Source organism: Macaca mulatta, chromosome 8, assembly GCF_049350105.2.
Source record: "Macaca mulatta isolate MMU2019108-1 chromosome 8, T2T-MMU8v2.0, whole genome shotgun sequence".
Classification (NCBI taxonomy): domain Eukaryota; kingdom Metazoa; phylum Chordata; class Mammalia; order Primates; family Cercopithecidae; genus Macaca; species Macaca mulatta.
Genome location: NC_133413.1, coordinates 92,043,419 through 92,066,256, shown reverse-complemented (window position 1 = coordinate 92,066,256; position 22,838 = coordinate 92,043,419). Strand labels below are relative to the sequence as shown.

The window sequence follows — 22,838 nt, the reverse complement described above, 5'->3', positions numbered from 1 at the left end:
GAAAGAGAGAGACCTGGTCACAAAAGTTCCATGGCATAAACACAGCTGTCCAGACCCAGCCCTTACACCTTGCTTTGTGCCTGGCAGGTCCTAGGGAAGGGGAGTAACATTTAGTTTTGATTCTAAATTAGTGTTGGAAAAGGTATATCTAGTTCTGCTAAACACTCTACCATGTTTCCATTTTCATCCTGATTTATTTACATTTAAGAACGCTTTTCTACTTTAGATGATATTCAAGGAACATTGCAAGGGTTAGAGTTCCTTATTTTATTTCCTGACTTTTCTCATTTCATTCTCTACCCAGAATTGTATTAAAAATAAGTTCCCATACTACTTCAGGGTATACCAACATACACCTGAAACTACTTTTCTCTGAGATCAACTTATCTCAGACAGAATGGTTGACCAGCTCCAAGGAACATGGAAGTCCGTTTCTTGTGAAAATTTCGAAGAATACTTGAAGGAGCTGGGTGAGCTATGTTTACTTGCATATCATATCCAGTAAAAATGGGCATTTTGGTAGCACAGAACTTGCTCTGTATAAAATAATATTAATCTTGGACTCCCTAATTTTTCACATAGGAAAAAATAAATATTGATTCAGTACCAAGATATAGTTCTGTGCAAAACTACGTTGGAGGTGACAATCATCCCTCATATAAGTTACCATGAATTTACAGAAACAAAGCAAGCATGTATCATATACTAAACAGCAAGTGATTTTGATAAATATTTTAAAGCAAAAAAATACAACTATTTTTAAAAATGATTATTTTGTAAACATTTGCTCTAAGCTTTAAGGGATCTTCAGAATAGAGTTCAGAATAGATCTTGTTTTTCAGCCTCTGGTGGCTGCTGGCTTTCCTTAGTGTGTGACTGCAATGCTCCAAACTTTGCTCCCATTTTCACTCTGCTCTCTCTTCTTCTATAGTTTAGCATCCCTCTTCCTCCCTCTTAAAAGGGAACTTATGATTATGTTTGAGGTCTGCTCTGATAATCCAGGATAAACTCCCCATCTCAAGATCCTTAAATTAACCACATCTGCAAAGTCCCCTAACATGTAAAGGTAACATTCACAGGTTCGAGGGATTAGGATGTGACTATCTTCAGGAACCACATCCAATCTGTCACATCCTGTGATCGTGTTTTATAATATGAATCCTATGAACTGCATTGTAGTATTTTCCCAATATATCTTCCCTTAGAATTTTAACTTAGGTATTGCAGCATATGTAATGCTATTTCTACTGAAAATACTCCTACATGTGCTGCACAGAACTGTATATACAAGGATGTTCACTGCATAGTTATTTATAATAACAAAAACTGAAACAAATGAATTTCTCATCAACAGGGAGACAGACAAAATAAGTTTTGGTCTCTGCACACTGTGGAATGTTATGTACTATGAAAAAGTATATATCTATAAGTAGTGGCATGGAAAATTTTCAAGACATACAGATAAGGGGGAAAAGCAAGTTGAAAAACAATAGATACAACATTTATCTTTTTTAAAATCCTATAAATAATGGTGATGGTTGCACAACATTGTGATGTACTCAATGCCACTGAACTGTAACTTCAAACGGTAAATTTATGTTATGAATATTTTACCACAATAAAAACATACATCATTGAGGAAAAAAACCCATATATGTATACATGTAAGAATATAAGTGAAGAGCTAAATATCTGGCAAAATCTGTACCAAAGTATTTTGTTCGTATGTGAGTGGATATAATTAAAAGTAGGGAGATGGTTGATAGCTTTAATCAGATTTTCAAAGAGGTCCCAAAATCAACAAGATTAATAACTACTGGACTAGTGAAAAAAGAATAATCACTAAACAAAAACTAGAGACAGATTTTTTTTCTGCAAAAATAGTCTATTTTAATATGTAATGGTGGAGCTGCTAGCTTGGGATATGTGAACTCATGCAGCATTAAATGGGTTCAACTCACAGATCTCCTAGTTTAGTTAGCAAAGAATTATACAGAGAATGTTGAGTTTTTGGAGTCAACAACAGATTTAAGTATTGTATTGTAATGTAATGCATTTGTAATTCTTTATATGAAAAGATAATACTCCTTTTATCTGGTTTCCAGGTATAGGAAGAGCCAGCAGGAAACTGGGCTGTTTGGCAAAACCCACTGTGACCATCAGTACAGATGGAGATGTCATCACAATAAAAACCAAAAGCATCTTTAAAAATAGTGAGATCTCCTTTAAGCTGGGAGAAGAGTTTGAGGAAATCACACCAGGCGGCCACAAAACAAAGGTGAGGCCTCCAACAGTCTTTCAGACACATTTCATAAGAATATTAGATACCATCCTAGGTAAGTAAGCAATTCTAACAAACATATCTAAAGTCCTTAAGAGAAACTTTTGTCTAAAACATAGGTCTAAGGATGTCATATGTGAAGACAGAAATCTTCTGGGATGCTTGTGAAAAATGCCTCCTTCTCACTGCCATCCCCAGAGGCCCTGAAAATTGCACTCTTAATGAATCTGATGCAGATGCTTAGCAGACCACATTTTGAGAATAATTTCCCTAGATTACTGTTTAGTCCTCTCAGAAACAAAAGTTTTCCTTACCCATTTTGTAGCAGTTTTCCACACATAGAATTGCAGTGAATAAACCTCATATTAGCTGGTATAGGTAAGGTTATGCCACTATAACAACGAACCACAAGCCTGGAGTGAGTTAACACAATGGGGATTTATTTCTAACTTACAGTATATACATAGTGTTGGGTGGCGTTGGGGAAGTTTGTGTGTGTGTAGTGGAGTAATCAGGAAATCTGCTCCTCCTAATCTCTCAGGGATCCAGGCCAAAAGAGGTTCAACTACCTTGTAGCTACACCTGTGGACATTGTGGTCTTCTCCAACACCAAGGTAGACAAAGAGACATGGGCTTTTCATTGTCTCACCCTGAAAGTGCCACACAGAGTTTTCATTCATATCTCAGGGGCACATATCTCAGGAATATATTATTTATTTATAATATTTAATTTACTTCTATACTTATCGTTTACAGTCTTTTTCCCTACATCAGAAGGTAAGCTCATCCAAAACAGGATTTCCTGTCTGTTTCACAGAACCCCGTGCTTGGTCATGACAGTTGTTCAATAAATATTTATTATTTGAATGAATTAACTCAATAGAGGATTGTTAAACTATATGGAGGGTAATATCCTGATAAAAGGAACTATCATGCCACTGTAATAGTCGGTTACTAAATGAATATGAGTTTAAATTCTTATACCATATAAAATGGAAGAAAATTTTTGACTTAAATGCCTAATATGGATTTCTATGCTAAATTCTTAGCAATATACTAGAATAAAAAAGCTAGGTTGGGTGCAGTAGCTCATGCCTATAATCCCAGCACTTTGGGAGGCCAAAGCAGGAGGACTGCTTGATGCCAGGAGTCTGAGACCAGCCTGAGCAACATAGTGAGATCCCGCCTCTACAAAAAACACAAAGATTAGCTACTGTGGTGGTGCATGCCTATAGCTCCAGCTACTCAGGAGGCTAAGGTGGGAGGATTGCTGGAGCACAGGAGGTTGAAGCTGCAGTTAGCCATGATTGCACCACCGCATTCCAGCCTGGATGACACAGTGATACCCTATCTCCAAAAATAACAACAGCAACAACAACAAAAAACTAGAAAATATTATTGGGATAAGAAGAGGAAAGAGGCCTTCTTTCTTTTAAGTAAGCTCATATAATGGGAGTTTGAATTCATTTCCCATGTATTATTATTAGTATTATTTTTTATTGAGACAGGGTCTCTGTTGCCCAGGCTGGAGTGCTGTGGTACAATCTTGGCTCACTCTAACCTCAACTACCCTGGCTCAAGTGACTCTCCCACTTCAACCTCACGAGTAGCTGGGACTACAGGAATGTGGCACCACACCTGGCTAATTTTTTATTTTTTATAGACATGGGAGTCTCACTGGGTTGTCCAGGCTGAAGTTTCACACTTATTTTGAAAGTTAAAATGTATTTGTAATTCTTTATGCAGAAAGATAATACTCTGCTTACTCAGTCAAAGATAAAACAAACATTTCACGGCCAGGTGCAGTGGCTCATGCCTGTGATCCCAGCGCTTTTGGAGGCCAATGTGGGTAGATCACAAAGTCAGGAGATTGAGACCATCCTGGCCAACATGGTGAAACACCGTCTTTACTAAAAATACAAAAATTAGCTGGGCGTGGTGGTACGTGCCTGTAATCCCAGCTATTTGGGAGGCTGAGGCAGGAGAATTGCTCGAACCAGGGAGTCAGAGGTTGCAGTGAGCCGAGATCTCGCCATTGCACTCTAGCCTAGGTGATGACAGCGAAACTCTGTCTCAAAAAAAAAAAAACGAAAGAAAGAAAGAAAGAACATTTTACTTGTTCTTCAAGATAATATTACAGTTTTACTATTGTAAAACCTGTTTTCTTCAGCAGAATCAGCCAACAAATTTACTGCTGACAAAGTCTTAAAATAAATAGGGTTGTCCCAAATGTCCATCAGTGACAAACTGGATTAAGAAAATGTGGCACATATACACCATGGAATACTATGCAGCCATAAAAAAGGATGAGTTTGTGTCCTTTGTAGGGACATGGATGCAGCTGGAAACCATCATTCTCAGCAAACTATTGCAGGAACAGAAAACCAAACACCGCATGTTCTCACTCATAGGTGGAAACTGACCAATGAGATCACTTGGACTCGGGAAGGGGAACATCATACACCGGGGCCTATTATGGGGGGGGGATTGCATTGGGAGTTATACCTGATGTAAATGACGAATCGATGGGTGCTGACGAGTTGATGGGTGCAGCACAACAACATGGCACAAGTATACATATGTAACAAACCTGCACGTTATGCACACGTACCCTAGAACTTAAAGTATAATTAAAAAAAATAAATTAATTAAAAATAAATTAAAAATAAATAAATAAATAAATAAATAAATAGGGTTGTCAACACCATTCTAAAAGTACCTGAGAGTATTACAACAGCTAAAAAGAATTTGCCACCTGATAAAATTTTAGGGTTGAAATACGACAAGCTGATCTGAATTTAGTTTTTTCTGTTTTTCAGAGTAAAGTAACCTTAGATAAGGAGTCCCTGATTCAAGTTCAGAACTGGGATGGCAAAGAAACCACCATAACGAGAAAGCTGGTGGATGGGAAAATGGTGGTGGTGAGTGAGCTGGTCCTCTCTATCTTCCCACCTTCTGCACAACTAATATAAAATCACCCAGATAACTTGTTCTAAAACAATGAAAATGAATGCCATTTTCCTTGTTCTCATAGTTTAAAAGAATGAGAAAAAAATTATGAGATAAATGTATCATCACAAGTATTATATAAAATGTGTGTGGATTGAGGAACTAAAAAACTAAAGAGAAAGAAAATACTATGCAGCCTAATCCTTTGACTCTACAGGTAAACCAAAGCAAGCATGTATTTGTGCAATGAAGATATTAGCAGGGGTTGAGGGTTGTTGCCATTACTCCACTCCAGGATTAACTTCTCACTGTTTTTCCATCTCAACACCAAACAAAAACATGAAAAGGAAATCTAGACCGGGGATAAGAAGCTGAAGTGGTGTTTTTTTGGTGTATGAATGAGTTACATGTCACTACCATGTCCCTATGTTTTCATATATTAATATTATTTCCCCAACTTCCACAATCATCCTGTAAGGTAAGGCTTATTATCCCATTTACCAGTGAGGAAACTGAAATTCAGACATTGACTTACCTAAGGATATGCAGCTAGAAAAATGTGGTGGGACTGGGATGAGCAGTCAGGTTGTTTTCATTGGACAATCTATATTTTGTGGAATCCATCCTGCTCCCTTTCAGATGGTTTCCCAGGTCACCTTCCCCACTCTCCAGAGTAGAAGGATGTGTGTTCATGATTTTCCTCCTCCCAAACCCCCACCTCTACCAAAAGGAATAAAAAGGTGACTTTCTACATAATATAAAATAGTTCTAAGGGAATATGCAAGATTCGTGTGTAGGTTACAAAAATCTAAACTCATTTCTTAATACAGTGATTTTTTTTCTTTCTACAATGAAGGGTACATTTTATTCCTTATAAAGTCACAAGGGGAAGACCAAGGATGATTGATTTTATTGCTGTTTATAATGACATAAGCCAATAAACAGAAAGCTTTTAGAGTTCATTAGGAAGAACACTACACTCAGAATCCAAGGATGTGGATTTCCACCCCTGCCATCCAGTACTTATGTGGCTTTGGACAATTCATTAAATCTCTTCAAGATTCAGATTCCTTGCCTTCAAGATGTAGGCAGTGTCTTTGTCAAAGGTTTTCTGAGAGAATTCAGGATTGTCATGTGTATATTAGTGCCCTAAAACCATAAAATACTACATCAATGTAAGCTAGTATTATCATTTACAAAATGTAGAGTATGTAAAAATAGCAAAATGCATCAATGTTGGCATTTAAAATATTTAAATAAAAACTTCAAATTCCAAATTGTATACCTAGCTTTATACATATATAAACGTTATATATACTCTAAATATATCACATATATGTGATTTGCTACATATAGGTTATATAGAACATGGCAAAACCAGCTAACAGATAGGTCCTATCTATAGTCTATATAGATCTCATATATATTATATATATATATTTTTTTTTTTTGAGACAGAGTCTTGCTTTGTCACCCTGGCTGGAGTGCAGTGGTGCAATCTTGGCTCACTGCAACATCCACCTCCCGGGTTCAGGTGTTTCTCCTGCCTCAGCCTTCTGAGTAGCTGGGACTACAGGTGCGTGCCACCATCCCCGGCTAATTTTTGTATTTTTAGTAGAGACAGGGTTTCACCATGTTGTCCAAGCTAGTCTTAAACTCCTGACCTCAGGTGATGCACCCACCTTGGCCTCCCAAAGTGCTGGGATTATAGGTGTGAGCCACCGCGCCCAGCCTCTCTTTCAATATTTTTAAGGAATGTATGTGTAGATAGTACTTAGTTCGCACTTTTCCAAATGTTAGTTTCTCCAACTATACTGAAATACCTCATCTTTCTTTTGTCTTGTAGGAAAGCGCTGTGAACGGTGTTATCTGTACACGAACATATGAGAAAGTATCATCAAATTCAGTCTCAAACTCTTAAGGCTTTCTCAAGCTGTCCTCCAAACTACTGAGGTTGTTTAAATAAAACTCCAAAGTAAAATATTAAAACTGTTAATATGAGAGAACCTTTCTTTGCACAAGCATCAATAATTTTGCTTACCAAGTTGCACATGCCTGTATCATGTAGTACTTTGGCATTGACAGCCATGAGAATCCAGGATGATATATCCTGTTCAATTCAAGGCTGGGATAATATTTTCAGAGAGGCACTTCATGTTGATTTTTTTTCTTATTATGCATTTTATGTCCACCCTCTAAATTCAACATAATCTGTACTTTATTGGGAAAATAATATTTTTTAATAAATAGAATACAGCACACCTCGTAGGTACACCTCAGTTATATATGAAAAGATAAGAAACATATCTAGAACTAAGGCAGTAATTGACATTCTAATGTAATACCAAACTGTTATGACAGAGAACACCATATCCACTACCAACATCACTGAAAGCCACTACAAATAATATTCTGTTTTATTAGCACAAAATCTCACGTACTATTAGGCTTAAGAGGGATTTTAGAAACTGTGTGGACTGAACACCTTTTTTGTGGATGGGGGAACAGGCCCAAGTCAGTTAACTGTACACTTTACTATCACTCAGATGGTTTCAGGAAGAATTAGAACCAGAATCTATGTTGCCCAGTTATTAACCTTACAACCATAACAAAGTGACCTTAGATTACAACGGTTAGGTAGAAAGAGGTTCATGGTGTACAATTATGAACCAAGTGTAATACTACATTATACTAATGAATAAACAAGCTTCCATTTGTCTTAAAATGTGTAGCAGGATGCCATAGCTGAGTCTAGATGAGGATATAGAGTTTTACCATTTGAACGTGAGGCCTGTCATTGCTTATTTGTCCAAATTGACATATGGGGGATCTCAGTCATCTGGTAGATGCAGGAGAAGTGCTTGTTTATTTTTTGGTGTACTGAAGTGACAAAGAGGACAGTGGAAGGCATAGAAAGATATCTGTACCCCGAGATACTAGGACTGGACAGAGAGAGGATTTGAGACAGATGCTGAAGGAGCTGTTTTCCTGAGGCCTTGTGCATGGCTGTGGATGTGAGCAGCCCTACTGCAGGCCTAGGTAACAGCTTGCTGCGAAGACAGAGGAGAAGCAGTCCCCTATTGGAAAGGAGCCCAGCACTGCTCTGATACCTCCAGAGTCAGTAGCTATGGGAACTTTGAAAAACAGTGCTCCTGGCTTTGGCATTAGGGTTTCTTACCTGCTGTGGTCATGAAGATACTCTTGTAGGCAATAAGAACCAATGCAAGAAGGCTTGTGATGAAGGGATAGTTAGAAGATACCAGGAGAACCCAGGAAAGACATCCCTGATGACTCTCAGGAACACCTGGGGTCCAGGGGCTGGGAGAAGAATGGACTTTGCAAGGGCTGGAGTTTTTCATGAATAGGAGCATGACATTGGATGTAGATGTTAATATGATTTCATTTGTCAACAATCTGATAAAATCTAGGGACATTTGAGTACTCAACTGAAAAAACAACCCATAAAAATACAACAGCAACTGCACATTCCCAGGAGAGATGAGCAGCATGCCTTCTGTCTTCTCATTTCCTTTCTGCAGTTGAGAATCATTAAAGTAGAAAGTCATTCACTATGGTTGATCGAAGTGCATGTCTCTCAGGGATGGTTGGAAAACTGATCTAAATAAACCAAATCAAACAAGACATACCACGGCTCCAAAGTGATGTTGTAATTCAGGGTTTGCTGCACATCTACTGTGCACCAGGCACTGCATGAGAGCTGGGGATAGACGGAGAATTAAGTCATACTTGCTGCTCTTGATCAACTCCACAGAGAAGTGATATATTGGAAAGATATCACATGGGCGCACTAATCTCCAGGAATGTATAAGCAACAGATTATAAAACAAATGTTTCTTTTCTTTTCTTTTTCTTTTTTTTTTTTTTTAGATGGAATCTTGCTCTGTTGTCCAGGCTGGAGCGCAGTGGTGCAATCTTGGCTTTCTGCAACCTCCGCCTCCCAGGTTCAAGCGATTCTCCTGCCTCAGCCTCCCGAGTAGCTGGGATTACAGGTACACACCACCATGCCTGGCTATTTTTGTATTTTTAGTAGAGATGGGATTTTGCCATGTTGGCCAGGCTGGTCTGGAACTCCTGACCTCAAGCAATCCACCCACCACGGCCTCCCAAAGTGCTGGGATTATAGGCATGAGCCATACACCCGGCCATAAAACAGATGTTTCTACTTGGAGAGAAAGATCTAATACCACTTTCTTGGTGAATAATTGCCTTGCCCAGGATGAAAGACAACTAGCAATAGGGCAGCAGACATATCAGCACAAATGGACTCCTATCACTCCTTTTCATGACCTCTCTCTTTCTGGGCCACAGCCTCAATGCAGTTTGCATTAATTCAGCTCAAGTCAGTAATCATCAGTCAAGATATTTAAGGAATATGGAGTTATTCCTAGTGAGGCATAACCTGTTCTTTTTAAGCTGGGAAAAGTTTGGAGTTTTAAACAAAATCATATTATTTGATTCAGATGTAGCCAAAATATTGCTAGAACAGAAATTTTAAAAACACCGAATAAAGAAAGAGAAGGCATTTAGGTTTATTTAAACAGTAGAGTTAATGTTGAGTATTTCCTGTCTATAAGTTTGGGAAAATAATGTTTTATTTGAATAAGTCAATTGACAACCTGAGATGGAAAATGAAATAATAACAATGATAACAGCTGTTTGTTGAGTCTTGCTAAGTGCCAGGCATTATGTTTAAATTTTCTAGGTATAACTTCATTTTCTCTTTGAGATTAAACTGAGACTCAGGTAGGTTAAATGGTTTCCTTAAAGTTCCTCAGCTAATTAATACCAAGGCCAGACTTCAAAATAGGTCTTAATTTCTGGAGAAGCATGCCAGAATACAGAATACAGAATACGCCCTGAACTGATCAGAAAGATTACTTTTTGGAGCTGAAGATTTAAGAAGCAGAAAACGGCTGGGTGCAGTGGCTCATGCCTGTAATCCTAGCACTTTAGGAGGCCAAGGTGGGCAGATCATTGGAGGTCAGGAGTTCGACACCAGCCTGACCAACATGGTGAAACTCTGTCTCTGCTGAAAATTCAAAAATTAGCAGGGCATGGTGACACACGCCTGTAATCCCAGCTACTTGGGAGGTTGAGACAGGAGAATCGCTTGAACTTGGGAGGCGGAGGATACGGTGAGCCGAGATTGCGCCATTGCACTCCAGCCTAGGTGACAAAAGCAGAACTCTGTCTCTCTCTCTCTCACACACACACACACGCAAAAGAAGAAGAAGAAAAAGAAGACAACCAAATGTTGAATAATTGTGTTGCAGTGGCACCTCCCACCATGGTATCCCATCTACATAACAGTTACCACAGAACTCCTTAAAGACTCTCATGCTCCTCTCACTTATTTCTCATACTTTAGTGAAGGAAGTATCTTGTGGGCCTAGCATATGATAGACTATTCCCAAATTCTAATTTCCTGAAATTAGAATTTCCTTCTCTGTGTCAGACCAAGGAAATTCTAGAATCTCAGTCTCATTAAATATCAGTCTGCTGTTGAGCCCAAGTTTCAATTAACCAAATCAATTAACCAAGTAAATTGTTAGAGATAAATTGTTAGAATAAATTGCTAGCTGCACAAGCTAACAATTAAATGAAGAGTGTCTGCTAAATGAAGTCATATGAATAAAGTTGGACTGATCAAGTGTTGTAGTTCGTTCTCCTTGGTTTAATATCCTTAGAATCCACTCCTCTCAGTCCCCTCGCAATGTGATGCCCTGCACTGCCTCAGAACTCTGCAGAGAGTACCTACCAGCAAGAAGGCTCTTGCCATATGTGATCCCATAACCCTGGACTTCCCAGACTCCACAATTGTAAGAACCACAGAAGACCCTGAATAACCAAAGCAATCTTGAGCAAAAAGAAAAGGGCAAAGCTAGAGTCATCACACTATTTGACTTCAAAATATGCTACAAGGTTATAGTAACTCAAAAACAGACACATAAACCAATGGAACAGAATGGAGAACCCAGAAATAAATCCATGTATTTATAGTCAACTGACTTTTGATAATGGCATCAAGAATATTCAGTGCAGAAAGGATAGTATTTTTCAATAAATGGTGCTGAGAAAACTGTATATCCATATGCCAGGTCTCTGTCAATATAAATGAACATCTTTAAATTCTTTTAGAGTATAATGTTTCCTCCAGGGTCAAACCTCACCCTTGTCCTCCTGGAACATGGGGAGATCTTATCTAATTTTGGTTGTAGTGGCAACCATGCGTGGGAGAGAGGCACCTTCTTGCAAGGCAACTGCTCCAGATAACGCCATCAAGCAAAAAGAGTGAGTCTTTTCAGACACTGAAAGGTAGTTTGCTTCTACTGTCAAGAGAGACTCAGAGTGATTCTAGAGCTCCAAATTTTCAGCTTCTTCTATGATCACCCAGATGTCCCCATTTCAAGCATCATTATTTCCCAATGAAAGCCCTAGTTTTCAAGTGAGAAACTTAGTAAAGACGTGAATTCAACTTACATTGTAACTCTACCCCACACAACTAAATTTTGCATCTCATTGTCAGCAAAGTCAGCTCTGCCATTATAAAAATACTAATTTTAGGCCCTTGCAGATGCTTTTTAGTTCTCTGAACGTGACTTAAACTGAGAGTATAATGATATGAGTTTGTCATTTTCTTTGGATAAACACTCCACAGCATTCAAAAGAAGTTATTCCACTACATTCTTGCCTTCATGGACAAGTGCTACAGCCATCAAGATACACACTTAATCAAAATCAATACAGATGATAATTAGGCTAACTGTGATGCCATTACCACTTCATTTTCTATTAGCAAGGAGCTCAACCCTAGTTTGAAGACCAAGGGTGCAACCAACTTAAACCATAAATCTCATCTGCTATGGTTTGAAAGTTTGTCCCCACTAACACTCATGTTAAAACTTAATCCCCAATGTGGCAGTATTCAGAGGTGAGACATTTAAGAGGAGATTAGGCCATGAAGGTTCTGCCCTAAAGAATAGATTAGTCCATTTATGGATCAATGAATTAATGAATGACTGAATTACGGTGCTTTGTAAGAAGAGTATGAGAGACCTGAGTGAGCATGCTCAGTCCCCTCACAATGTGATGCCCTGCACTGCCTCAGAACTCTGCAGAGGGTACCTACCAGCAAGAAGGCTCTTGCCATATGTGATCCCATAACCCTGGACTTCCCAGACTCCACAACTGTAAGAACCACAGAAGACCCTGAATAACCAAAGCAATCTTGAGCAAAAAGAAAAGGACAAAGCTAGAGTTGTCACACTATTTGACTTCAAAACATGCTACAAGGTTATAGTAACTCAAAAACAGACACATAAACCAATGGAACAGAATGGAAAACCCAGAAATAAATCCATGTATTTATAGTCAACTGACTTTTGATAATGGCATCAAGGATATTCAGTGGGGAAAGGATAGTATTTTCAATAAATGATACTGAGAAAACCGTATATCCATATGTAGAAATCAAAAACAAGACCCTTTTCTTTCACCAAATACAAAAATCAAATCAAAATGGATTAAAGCCTTAAATGTAAGGCCTGACACTACAAAACTACTAGAAGAAAGTATTAGAGAAATGAATTGGCCTGGGCAAAGATTTTTTGGGTAAGACCATAAAAGCACATGCAACAAATACAAAATTAGACAAATGAAATCACATCAAGCCAAAAAGCTTCTGCGTAGCAAAGGAAGCAATCAACAGAGTGAAGAGACAACCTACAGAATAGGAGAAAATATTTGCAAACTGTTCATCCATCAAGGGATTAATAAACAACATATCTATGGAACTCAAACAGCTCTACAGAAAAAAGCAAATAATCTGATTAAAAATGGGCAAACCATCTGAATAGATATCTCTCAAAAGAAGACATACAAATGGCCAACAGGCACATGCAAAAATGCTCAGCATCACTAGTTATTATGGAATGCAAATCTAAACCACAATGAGATATAATTTTATCCCAGTTAAAATGTATGTTATCAAAAAGACAAAAAATAGCAAGTACTGGTGAGGATGTAGAGAAAGGGGAATGCTAACGCACCGCTGGTGGGAATGGAAATTAGTACAGCAACAGTGAAAAATAATATGGAGGTTCCTAAAAATTAGATCTAAAAATAGATCTACTACATATTTCAGCAATCTCACTGCTGAGTATATATTCAATAAAAAAGAAGTCAATATATCAAAAAGATATCTGGATGCCCATGTTTATTGCAGCACTATTCAAAATAGTCAAGATATGGAATCAGCCTAAGTGTCCATCAATGGATGAGTGGATAAAGAAAATGCGGTATAGATGCACATTGGAATACTGTTCAGCTATATAAAAAAATAAAATCTGGTCATTTGCAGCAACATGGATGGAACTGGAAGTCATTATGTAGGTTGAAATAAGCCAGGCACAGAAAGACAAATATCACATGTTCTCATATGTGGGAGATAAAAACGTTTATCTCATGGAGGTGGAGAGTAGAATGATAGTTACTAGAGGCTGAGAAGCGGGTAGGGGTGATGAAGAGAGATTGGTTAATGGGTATAAAAATGCAGTTATATAGAAGAAATAACTTCTAGTGTTTGATAGCACAGTACAGTGACAATAGTTAACAATCATTTATTGTGTATTTCAAAATAGCTAGAAAAGAAGAATTTGAATGTTCTCAACACAAAGACACGGTAAAGTATTTGAGGTGACAGATATCCTAAATACCTTGATTTGATCATTACACATTATATATATGCATGGATCAAAATATCACATGTACCCCATAAATATGTATAGTTATGTATCAATTAAAAAAACTGAAAACAAAAAATTCCTTTTCCTTATAAATTACCCAGTTTCAGGTGTTTTGTTATAAGCAACAGAGAACGCACTCAGACATTATCTTTAAAAACTTACTCCTAGTACTAATTTCTTTATCGCTCTGGGTTCAGTCAGGACTTAGAAACCACACTAGTTATATTATGTAATAACAGGGAGAATTTAATGTGAAGATTTGTTAACAGGTATAAAAAGCTTAAATGGCATAAAAAGAACACTAAGATTTCACACAAGTAGCAACTTCAGGAAGCAGGTGACACTTAAGAGAGAGAGAGAGAGAGAGAGTGTGTGTGTGTGTGTGTGTGTGTGTGTGTGTGTGTGTGTGTGGAGACAGGGTCTCTCTATGTTGCCCAGGCTGTTCTTGATCACCTGGCTTTCAAATGATCTTCCCACCTCAGCCTCCCAAAGTGCTGGGATTATAGGCACAAGCCACTGCGACCAGTGAGAGCTGAAATTCAGACCTGACACTGCTCCTATGGTACTGAAGGGAACCCATGTGGTTGGGTCTGAGATGTATGAGAAGAGGGAGAAGGTTCCAGATGGTCTGTGCTGGTTTCTCTGAGGTAGTGCCATGAGGTTGGCTCAGAGACAATAAAAAATTGTGAACTGAAATTAATTGCAGCAACTATAACCTACTGCTGCTGGCAGCCTAAAGAAAGATTGTTGAGGTCATGCTGATGGAAGCAGAAAATATGACACTTGAGTAAAACTATGAAGGCAGATAGGAAATGAGTTAGGCATATAACTCAGGGAAGGACACTCTAGGCAGAGGGAAGAGACTGTATAAATGCCCTAAGGTAGCAGCATGCTGTGATTGAAGACAAGCAAGACAGTAAGTGTGGCAGGAGTAGACAGAGCAAGGGAGAAAGTAGCATGAGATGAATGCAGAGAGATAATGGTAGAAACGGATTATGTTGTGCCTCATAGGCCACTGCAAGAACTTTGACTTTTACTCTGAGAGAAATGGGAGCTACTGGAAGGAGGAGTGACACAATTTGATGTACAGTTTAAAGGAATCATGGTTGTTGGGTTCAAAAACTCAGAAGGAAGTCAATTAGGAATTCTTAACAATATTCTAGGCATGTGCTGATGGTGCCTTGCAGTGGGGATGAGAGTGGGGAGAATGAGAAGTAGTAAGACTTTCTAAGTTAGAGCTACAGAACGTATTGAAGGATTGGATTTGAAAGCAGGAGAGAGTTGAGAGTGATTTAAAAGGTTTTGGTCTTAGATCCTAGAAAGCTGCATGTCATTAAGGGGCATTATATCTAAACAATGCCAAAGCAATTGCCTGATTTTATAAGTGCACTGAAAAACTAAACAACACGAGACAGAACCTATTGAACTCATCCTTAAAAAGTGGCTAACCTGTTAGAAAAAATGCGACTTCCCTTTCTAGCCCACCTGGAGTAAAAGGGGCCAGATTTATTCTTCCACCTGAAACAACAACAAAAAAATGGACAAATTGTATGAAAATTGTTTTCAAGACAAAGGATATCACCCAAAAAGAACAGTGATTCCTGAGAGAAGAGAAATGAATGAAATCAGCTCTTGGTGTACCTTTAGGAGTACCTGCACCAGCTCAGCCACCTGCTCTTTCCTCCGAAGTCTGAGTCCCAGCTTTATGGGACCCCTCCTCCAAACTTTTACCTTCTAAAACTCCATCCCTTTCTTTTGCTCCTGCTGCCATGTGGGTAGTAGTTGAGTCCTGCTATTACTCCGTGTTACCTCTGTGTTATTTTTTTAGTTCTCCAATACCAGCTTCAACACTTCCTTGTTTTAAAATCTCTGATGTGTGATTTTTACTTTTCTGACTGGTATAAAATGCCTAAAATGTGTCAAACAATGTACTAGGTCACTTATGATATTTTTAAAATTTTCAGTAAAACACAATTTGGTAGATAAAAACCATGGTTATTTCATAATTAAGAAATTTATGTCTCAGAGAAGTTAAATAATGGTGCTTCTAGTACTTCCAGGATTGCAGTCTGTCTCACTGTAAAGGCTTTGCTCCCTGTCACTAAGGAACACTGTAGTTGGACAAAGGGCTTTGGAAAAAAACAAATTATTTCTAGGATTATGGCTAAAGCCAGGATTATTTCTATTAGCTTTAAAAATTTCATTTGAATGAGTTTGTAACTAGAAAGCAACTCTTCTTATAAAAATGCATTCCAAAGCTAAGCTCTTGTAGCAATCTCCTCCATGATTGGACGATTTACTCTATTTGGGTAACTTCCTAATCATTTACCTCTTGTAGATATTGAAGGCTGGGGAGGGGATAAAATATAAGTTGACCTCAAGAATTCTATAAATATTATTTCAATGCCTAAAATGAAATATTACGCCTCCTTTTTTGCTTGATTTTTGGTAGTGGTGGTTTGGTGACCTTTGAACACCAAGCACAAGTTTGTCAAATGTGGAACACAGAAGTTCTTACATGCAAGGTACTACATCTAACACTTGGCAACCTTTGTCTGTTCTCTTGAGAGGAGTCTAAAATGTGTTTCAAAATAATAAAGTCCTAGAAGGCCACTACTTGGAAACATTTGCCTAACTTAGAACAGTTCAAGCCTGCATCATTTTGAGTCTAAATTCTAGCTACTTTCTTCCCTTGTGATACTGCTCTTTGTTTTGTTTTTGTTGTTGTTTTCTCTCCTAGACAGTTACTGACCTAAGATTTCCAAATCCTATACAAATATAGAAATGTAGAGAGTTGGCATATTGTGGCATTGAGGGTTATAGCCATACCCATTTTCAATTCTCTAGAGGTTCTAGCACCTGCTTCCTTTCCCACTACTTTAGGACTGACCAGGGGAAAAAGCTCTGTTCTTTATGACCTCCCCACATTAGAACCTCAAGGACATTTTCTTAAAGAACAATGTTATAAAATGGAAGATGTGCATTACTGAAATGAGCTTGTATTAATGCTACACTGCATGCATAGATGAGATAAAGAGGAATGTTGGAACTGGATTGTAACCATGATACAGTCACAAGGATTCAACTTACCCTCATCCCCTAAGTGGCTAGAATACTGAACAAGATATATGAAGAAGCTATTTTCAGATATTGGAGAACAGGAAATGCAGGAATATCATGATGCCTTAGGAAAGTGTAACATTGGAGGTGAACCTCCACCATCCTCCCGGCTTTCTGCCTTGGGGCATATCCCCAATGACCATGCAGGGAGCAGGGTCACAAGAAGAGCATGGTGGCCTCACTGAGGTGAGGAGAGATATTGAAAGAAGAGATTCTGGAGAAAAAGAGAAAATCTGTGGAATAAAGACCTCTAGAAATAAGTGTAGAGAGTCTTCTTTATTCTTGGTGAAATCCTTAGTTGTGCATGCATAGAGTAAAACTTCAATGAAGTCACGGAAAGAATGACCAGAGGGCTGTCAACGGAGCAATTCCTGGGGCTTATACAGGGCAGAGAGTTGTTGAATCTGTGGCTAGAATGGAGATGGTCAGTACTCAACAGGGGCATTCAGAAGAGACCCCAGAAATGTACTGTCTTGGTACTAGGACTGAACTATCTTTGAGTAAAAGCTACACTAGACCCATCTTAACAAAGCTTAAAACAAGCATTGGAAAGATAAGCTTATCTGCAAATAACTTAGATTCCTGTCAGCACAAAGACCAATGCTATTTAAAGGAAGACAACAAAATTCAGGCACTCAATAATATTACAGTCACAATATCCAGGCATCCAGTCAAAAATTATTATACAGGACAAGAAGCAGGAAAATGAGATCTATAATCAGAAATAAAAATCTCTTAAGAGAAATAGACCCAGAAATGACAGAGATGATGAAATTAGCAGACACAGACTAAAACATATAAATATGCTCAAATGCTGAGGGATTTAATGAATTTGAACATAATGAAAAGACAAATGAAAGATAAAAGTCCTAGAAATAAAAATATACTATAACTGAAATGAACATTTGCTGGATAGGATTAAGAACAGATTAGAAACTAGAGAAGAAAAGATTAGTGAACTTGAAAAGACAGCAATAGTATCTATCCAGGCTGAAGCACAGACAGAAATGAAGACTGAGAAATCCTTTGGCTAAAAAGAGCGCTCCCTTGCTCTTTTTAAATACATTCCCGGAGGGAGGGGCAACCACGACCCAATGGCTGTGTGATATGAGGGTATAATCATTCCAGGATGTGGGCACAACTGTCAGCCTTATGAAGACTGCACTCCTGGCAGCTGGGCTTATGTGTGCCTCATCTTGGCCAGGGGATAAAGGAGCACATGGTGGCATCCACTACATTGTTTTTGTTTGTTTGTTTTTGTTTTTTGAGAAACCTTGGAGTTGACTATGGAGTGTTACAAATAAACTCTGATTTATGCAAACCCTTTCTATGAAAACTCATTTAAAAAGAAAAATCACAATAGTCTTTTTTGTTTGTGATACAAAAGTCTTCCTTTAAATTCTTACTGCATTTTTTTAAATAGTTTGTAAAATGAATTTACAGACAACCATAAACTATTTAAAAACAAAGCTGCTTTTCGTGACAAGTAAGCTCTAAGAGGGCAGGAATTTTTGGTTGTTGCTTTCATTTATGCTTTCTTGTTGTCTCAAGCATACAGAACTGTTATACCTAGAAATGCTAAGTTTTAATAAATACTGAATGAATAAATCAGTGAATCAAACAGGCTCTGTTAAACAAGAAATAGTATTTTCTATTGTTTTCCTCAAGGTGGTGCTGTGTAGCACAGTTTAAGGGCCACCTTTAAAACTGATTCTTTTTTCCTAATATAGCTTTGATATCTGATCAATTTTCTTTTATTACATAATTTTTAAATCTTCCCATCTCTCTGATTTTCCGATTTTTTAGATTTATGTTCTTTGTGGGCAGAGGCTTACTAGATTGTCAGAGGCATTGGTTTTCTTGCCTTTTCCTCCCCTTGTTTATCTCTACCTAGTTGTACAAGTAGACTTGCCTTTGAACACTTCCTGAAAGATACTACATCTACTGCTTTATTTCTACTTACTATCTCTATCATTTATTATAGAAAGATTTATCTAAAGGCTTTCATACATTTAATGTTCAAGGTTTCATTTCTCTGTCTCTTCTTTTATCTAGATATCTATTGTCCCATATTTTTCTCAGTCGAATTTTAAATTGACCAGTTTCTTTGTTAAATAACTTTATTGAGATATATTTGACATAGAACAAACTACACATATTTAAATTATACACTTTGATATTGTGATCTATGCATACACCTGTGAAACTATCACCACGATTAAGATAATGAGCATATCCATTACTCCCAAAAGTTTCCTCCTGCCCTCCTGCCCCTTGGTGTCACTCTCCATTCCATTCCCCCTGTCTTTGCCCCACCCCATCTGAAGGTAATCACTGATGATCTCCTCCCTTTCACTATAGATTAGTTTTCATTTTCTAGAGTTTCATGTAAATGGAATCATACACTGTTTTCTCTTTTTTTTCTGGGTTTTTAAACTCATCATAATTATGTGTATCAATCTTCATTTATTTCTGTGTAGTATTTCTTTGTATAGATATACCATAATTTGTTTATCTATTCACTTATTGGTATATTTTAGGGTTATTTTATGTTTCTGGCTATTGCAGATAAAGCAGTTATAACCACTCATACATAGACCTTTCCCTGGACGCTTATTTCTCTTGGATAAATACCTAGGGATGGAATGCCTAGATCATATGGTAAGTGCATGCTTAATTGCAAAGAAATTTTCAAACAATATTCCAAATTTTCCAAATATTCCAAATTTTCAAACAATATTCCAAATGTTATACCATTTAACATTCTCACCAGCAGTGTATGAAAGTTTCAGTTTCTTCACATCCTTGCCAACATTTGGGTCAGTCTTTTTCATTTTAGCTATTCTAACATACATATAGTAGTGACTGTCCTCTTTTTATTATCGATTTGTTTGTGTTTAGATAGATGCATTTTCAGATTTTCATAAATTCTATGAAATCTTATATATACTGACTTTAATTATTAGACATAAAGGTGAAATATATGAATGAAGAAAGTCTTTGAAGAAGTAGGGGAGTAAAATTATGGTGAGTTATTCTCAAAAAGATTGACTCTAGAGACAATAAGGTCCATGTCTTAAGTATTAGCCTCACATATAGGAGAAACTAGTACAAATCCAGGAGGAATAATTTGAGAGATACCATGAAACCTTTTCTTTATTCCCCTTCTCCTCTGAGATCTCCTATCAGGAGAACTCCAATGACATATTTTCCCTTTGGCTCTTCAAAATGTTTCTATCTTCAAGAGTTTCCATTTGAAACCAAATACTACTAGGAAAAGGACTACCTAAGGCCCATTTGTCACCTAACACTGGATGAGTTTAAGTTTTGTAAGGTCTTATGGGCAAGTAGCCTTATGGTCTACAGGCTATTGACGTAACTGCACCATCAGGGCAGTATCTCTCCTCTTTACCCTCCTACAAAACTCTAAAGATTTCAGGCTATTCATAAATGCAAATACCTGACTGAGCTCTGTGGAGCTAAAAGTGTGCTATGCCCATTCCATTGCTGCAGATACTCTGTTTTACCATAGATAATGTGCATTCTTTCACACTGTTCATGAAAAAATAACAATCTAAGCACAGGTGAATGCAAATATAAAACAATTAAAGTTATCATAACAAATATGTCAATATTTGTCAACTCTGTGAGCACAGATAATCTCTTTTTTTAATTAAAATAAAGCATCTTTAATTGATTGCTCAGATAATTTCTTTTCCACTTTGTTCTTATGTTTTCTTTTCGGCTGATATTCAAATTCAGGAGATACACAAATTCAGATTCAAGAGATACACAAATAAAATACAGTACATACACAAATGAAATGCTAATAAAATCATCTCTATGAAACAAAGGCAGGATAGTCTACCAGAGGAATAAAAGCAAATGTGAATAAGAGATTTTTACTCTCCAAAACAATAGGCTTCATTTGGCCTCGAGAGAGCCACTGAGCAAGGCATCTTGTGACAGAAGTCATAGGGATGTTGGTAGAGCTATGAGATAGGAGCAGTATACAGAGTCCTCACCTAGAACGAATGGGCAGAGCTCAGAAAGAGACATGCCATTGACAATGCTTCTCCTAGCCAAGGTTTTCTATGCAGCCTCCCATGGATCAACATACGTTAATCAACCCACACATCAGTATTTTCATCCTTTAGAAGCAATGATGGTATTTGCACTGGGAACTGTGATCTATGTATTAATGGGGCAGCATGAGTCAACTGTAGTAAATTTTCTAAATAATTATTTATTTACTTTTAAAATAAACTCTATTTTTAAAGCAGCTTTAAGTTCACAGCAAAATTGAGTTGAAGATACCGTGATTTCTTATCTACCCCGTCTCTACATATGCATAGCCTCTCCCATTATCAACATCCCCCACTACAGCGACGCAGTTGTTACAGCTGATCAACCTACTCTGACACATCGCTATCACCCAAAGCCCCTGGTAATGTTAGAGCTCACTGTTGGTGTTGTACATTATATGGGTTTGGACAAATGTATAATGATAACTATCTACCATTATAGTATCATACAGAATCGTTTCACTGCCCTAAACATCCTCTGTGCTCAGCCTTTTCATTCCTCTCTTCCCCCTAACTCTCAGCAACCACTGATCTTTTTAATTTGTTCCAGGATATTATGTAGTTGGAATTGTGCAGTATGTAGCCTTTCATATTGATTTCTTTTACTTAGAAATGCATTTTAAGTTTCCTATATGATTTTTCATAGCTAGATAACACATTTCCTTTTATCACTGAATAATATTCCATTGTCTGCATGTACCATGGGTTATCCATTTACCTACTAAAGGACATCTTGGTTGCTGCCAAATTAGAACAAAATTATTAATGAAGCTGCTAAAACATCTATGTGCAGGTTTTATTGTGGACATACATTTTCAATTCTTTTGAGTAAATAACAAGGGGTGCAGTTGCTTGATATGGCGATGACTGGGAGAGTAAGTTCAGTTTTGAAGTAAGCTGCCAAACTGCCTTCCAAAGTGGCTGTACCATTTTGTACCCACTGGCAATGAATGAGAGTTCCTATTGATCCCCACATCCTCACTAGCATTTGGTGTTGTAGTGTTCTGAATGTTGTTCACTCTAATAGGCATGTAGTGGTACCTTGTTTTATTTGGAATTCTCTGATAACATATGATATGGAGCATCTTTTCATATGCTTGTCACCTGTTTATCTTCTTTTGTGAGGTATCTGTTCAGGTGTTTTGCCCATGTTTAAATCAAGTTGTTCATCTTCCCATTGTTGAGTTTTAGGAGTTATTTGTACATTTTGAATAGCAGTGTTTTATCAGATACACTGTTTGCAAATATTTTCTCCCAGTCTATGGCTTGTCTTCTCATTCTCTGGAGAGTGTCTTCTGCAAAGCAGGCAGTTTTTAATTTTAATGAAATCCAGCTTATCAATTATTTCTTTCACGGATTGTGCCTTTGGATTCATATCTAAAAAGTCATCACCATACCAAAGATCAGCTAGATTTTTCTCCTATGTTTTCTTCTAGGAGTTTTATAGTTTTTGCATTTTACATTTAGGTCTGTAATCCACTTTGACTTAATTTTTGTGAAGGGTATGAGGTTCTTTTTTTGCATGTAGATGTCCAGTTTTTTCAGCACCATTTGCTGAAAAGACTCTGTTCTACTGTGTTGCCTTTGCTCCTTTGTAAACGGTCAGCTGACTGTATTTATGTGGGTCTATTTCTGAGC

The 22,838-nt window shown here is 37.5% G+C and overlaps 1 protein-coding gene across 3 annotated transcripts in view; it reads left to right on the top strand.

Moving 5' to 3' along the window:
• FABP12 (fatty acid binding protein 12) overlaps nucleotides 1-7,225 on the top strand; it is a 57,970-nt gene extending 50,745 nt beyond the window's left edge. The window contains 4 exon segments of one of the 3 annotated variants that reach the window (NM_001194902.2): nucleotides 305-470; nucleotides 2,106-2,278; nucleotides 5,101-5,202; nucleotides 7,077-7,225. In NM_001194902.2, the coding sequence (NP_001181831.1) occupies nucleotides 398-470; nucleotides 2,106-2,278; nucleotides 5,101-5,202; nucleotides 7,077-7,151 (423 nt within the window). In that variant the 5' untranslated portion in view covers nucleotides 305-397 and the 3' untranslated portion in view covers nucleotides 7,152-7,225. 3 annotated transcript variants of the gene reach the window in all.
• The last annotated feature ends 15,613 nt before the right edge of the window (nucleotides 7,226-22,838 follow it).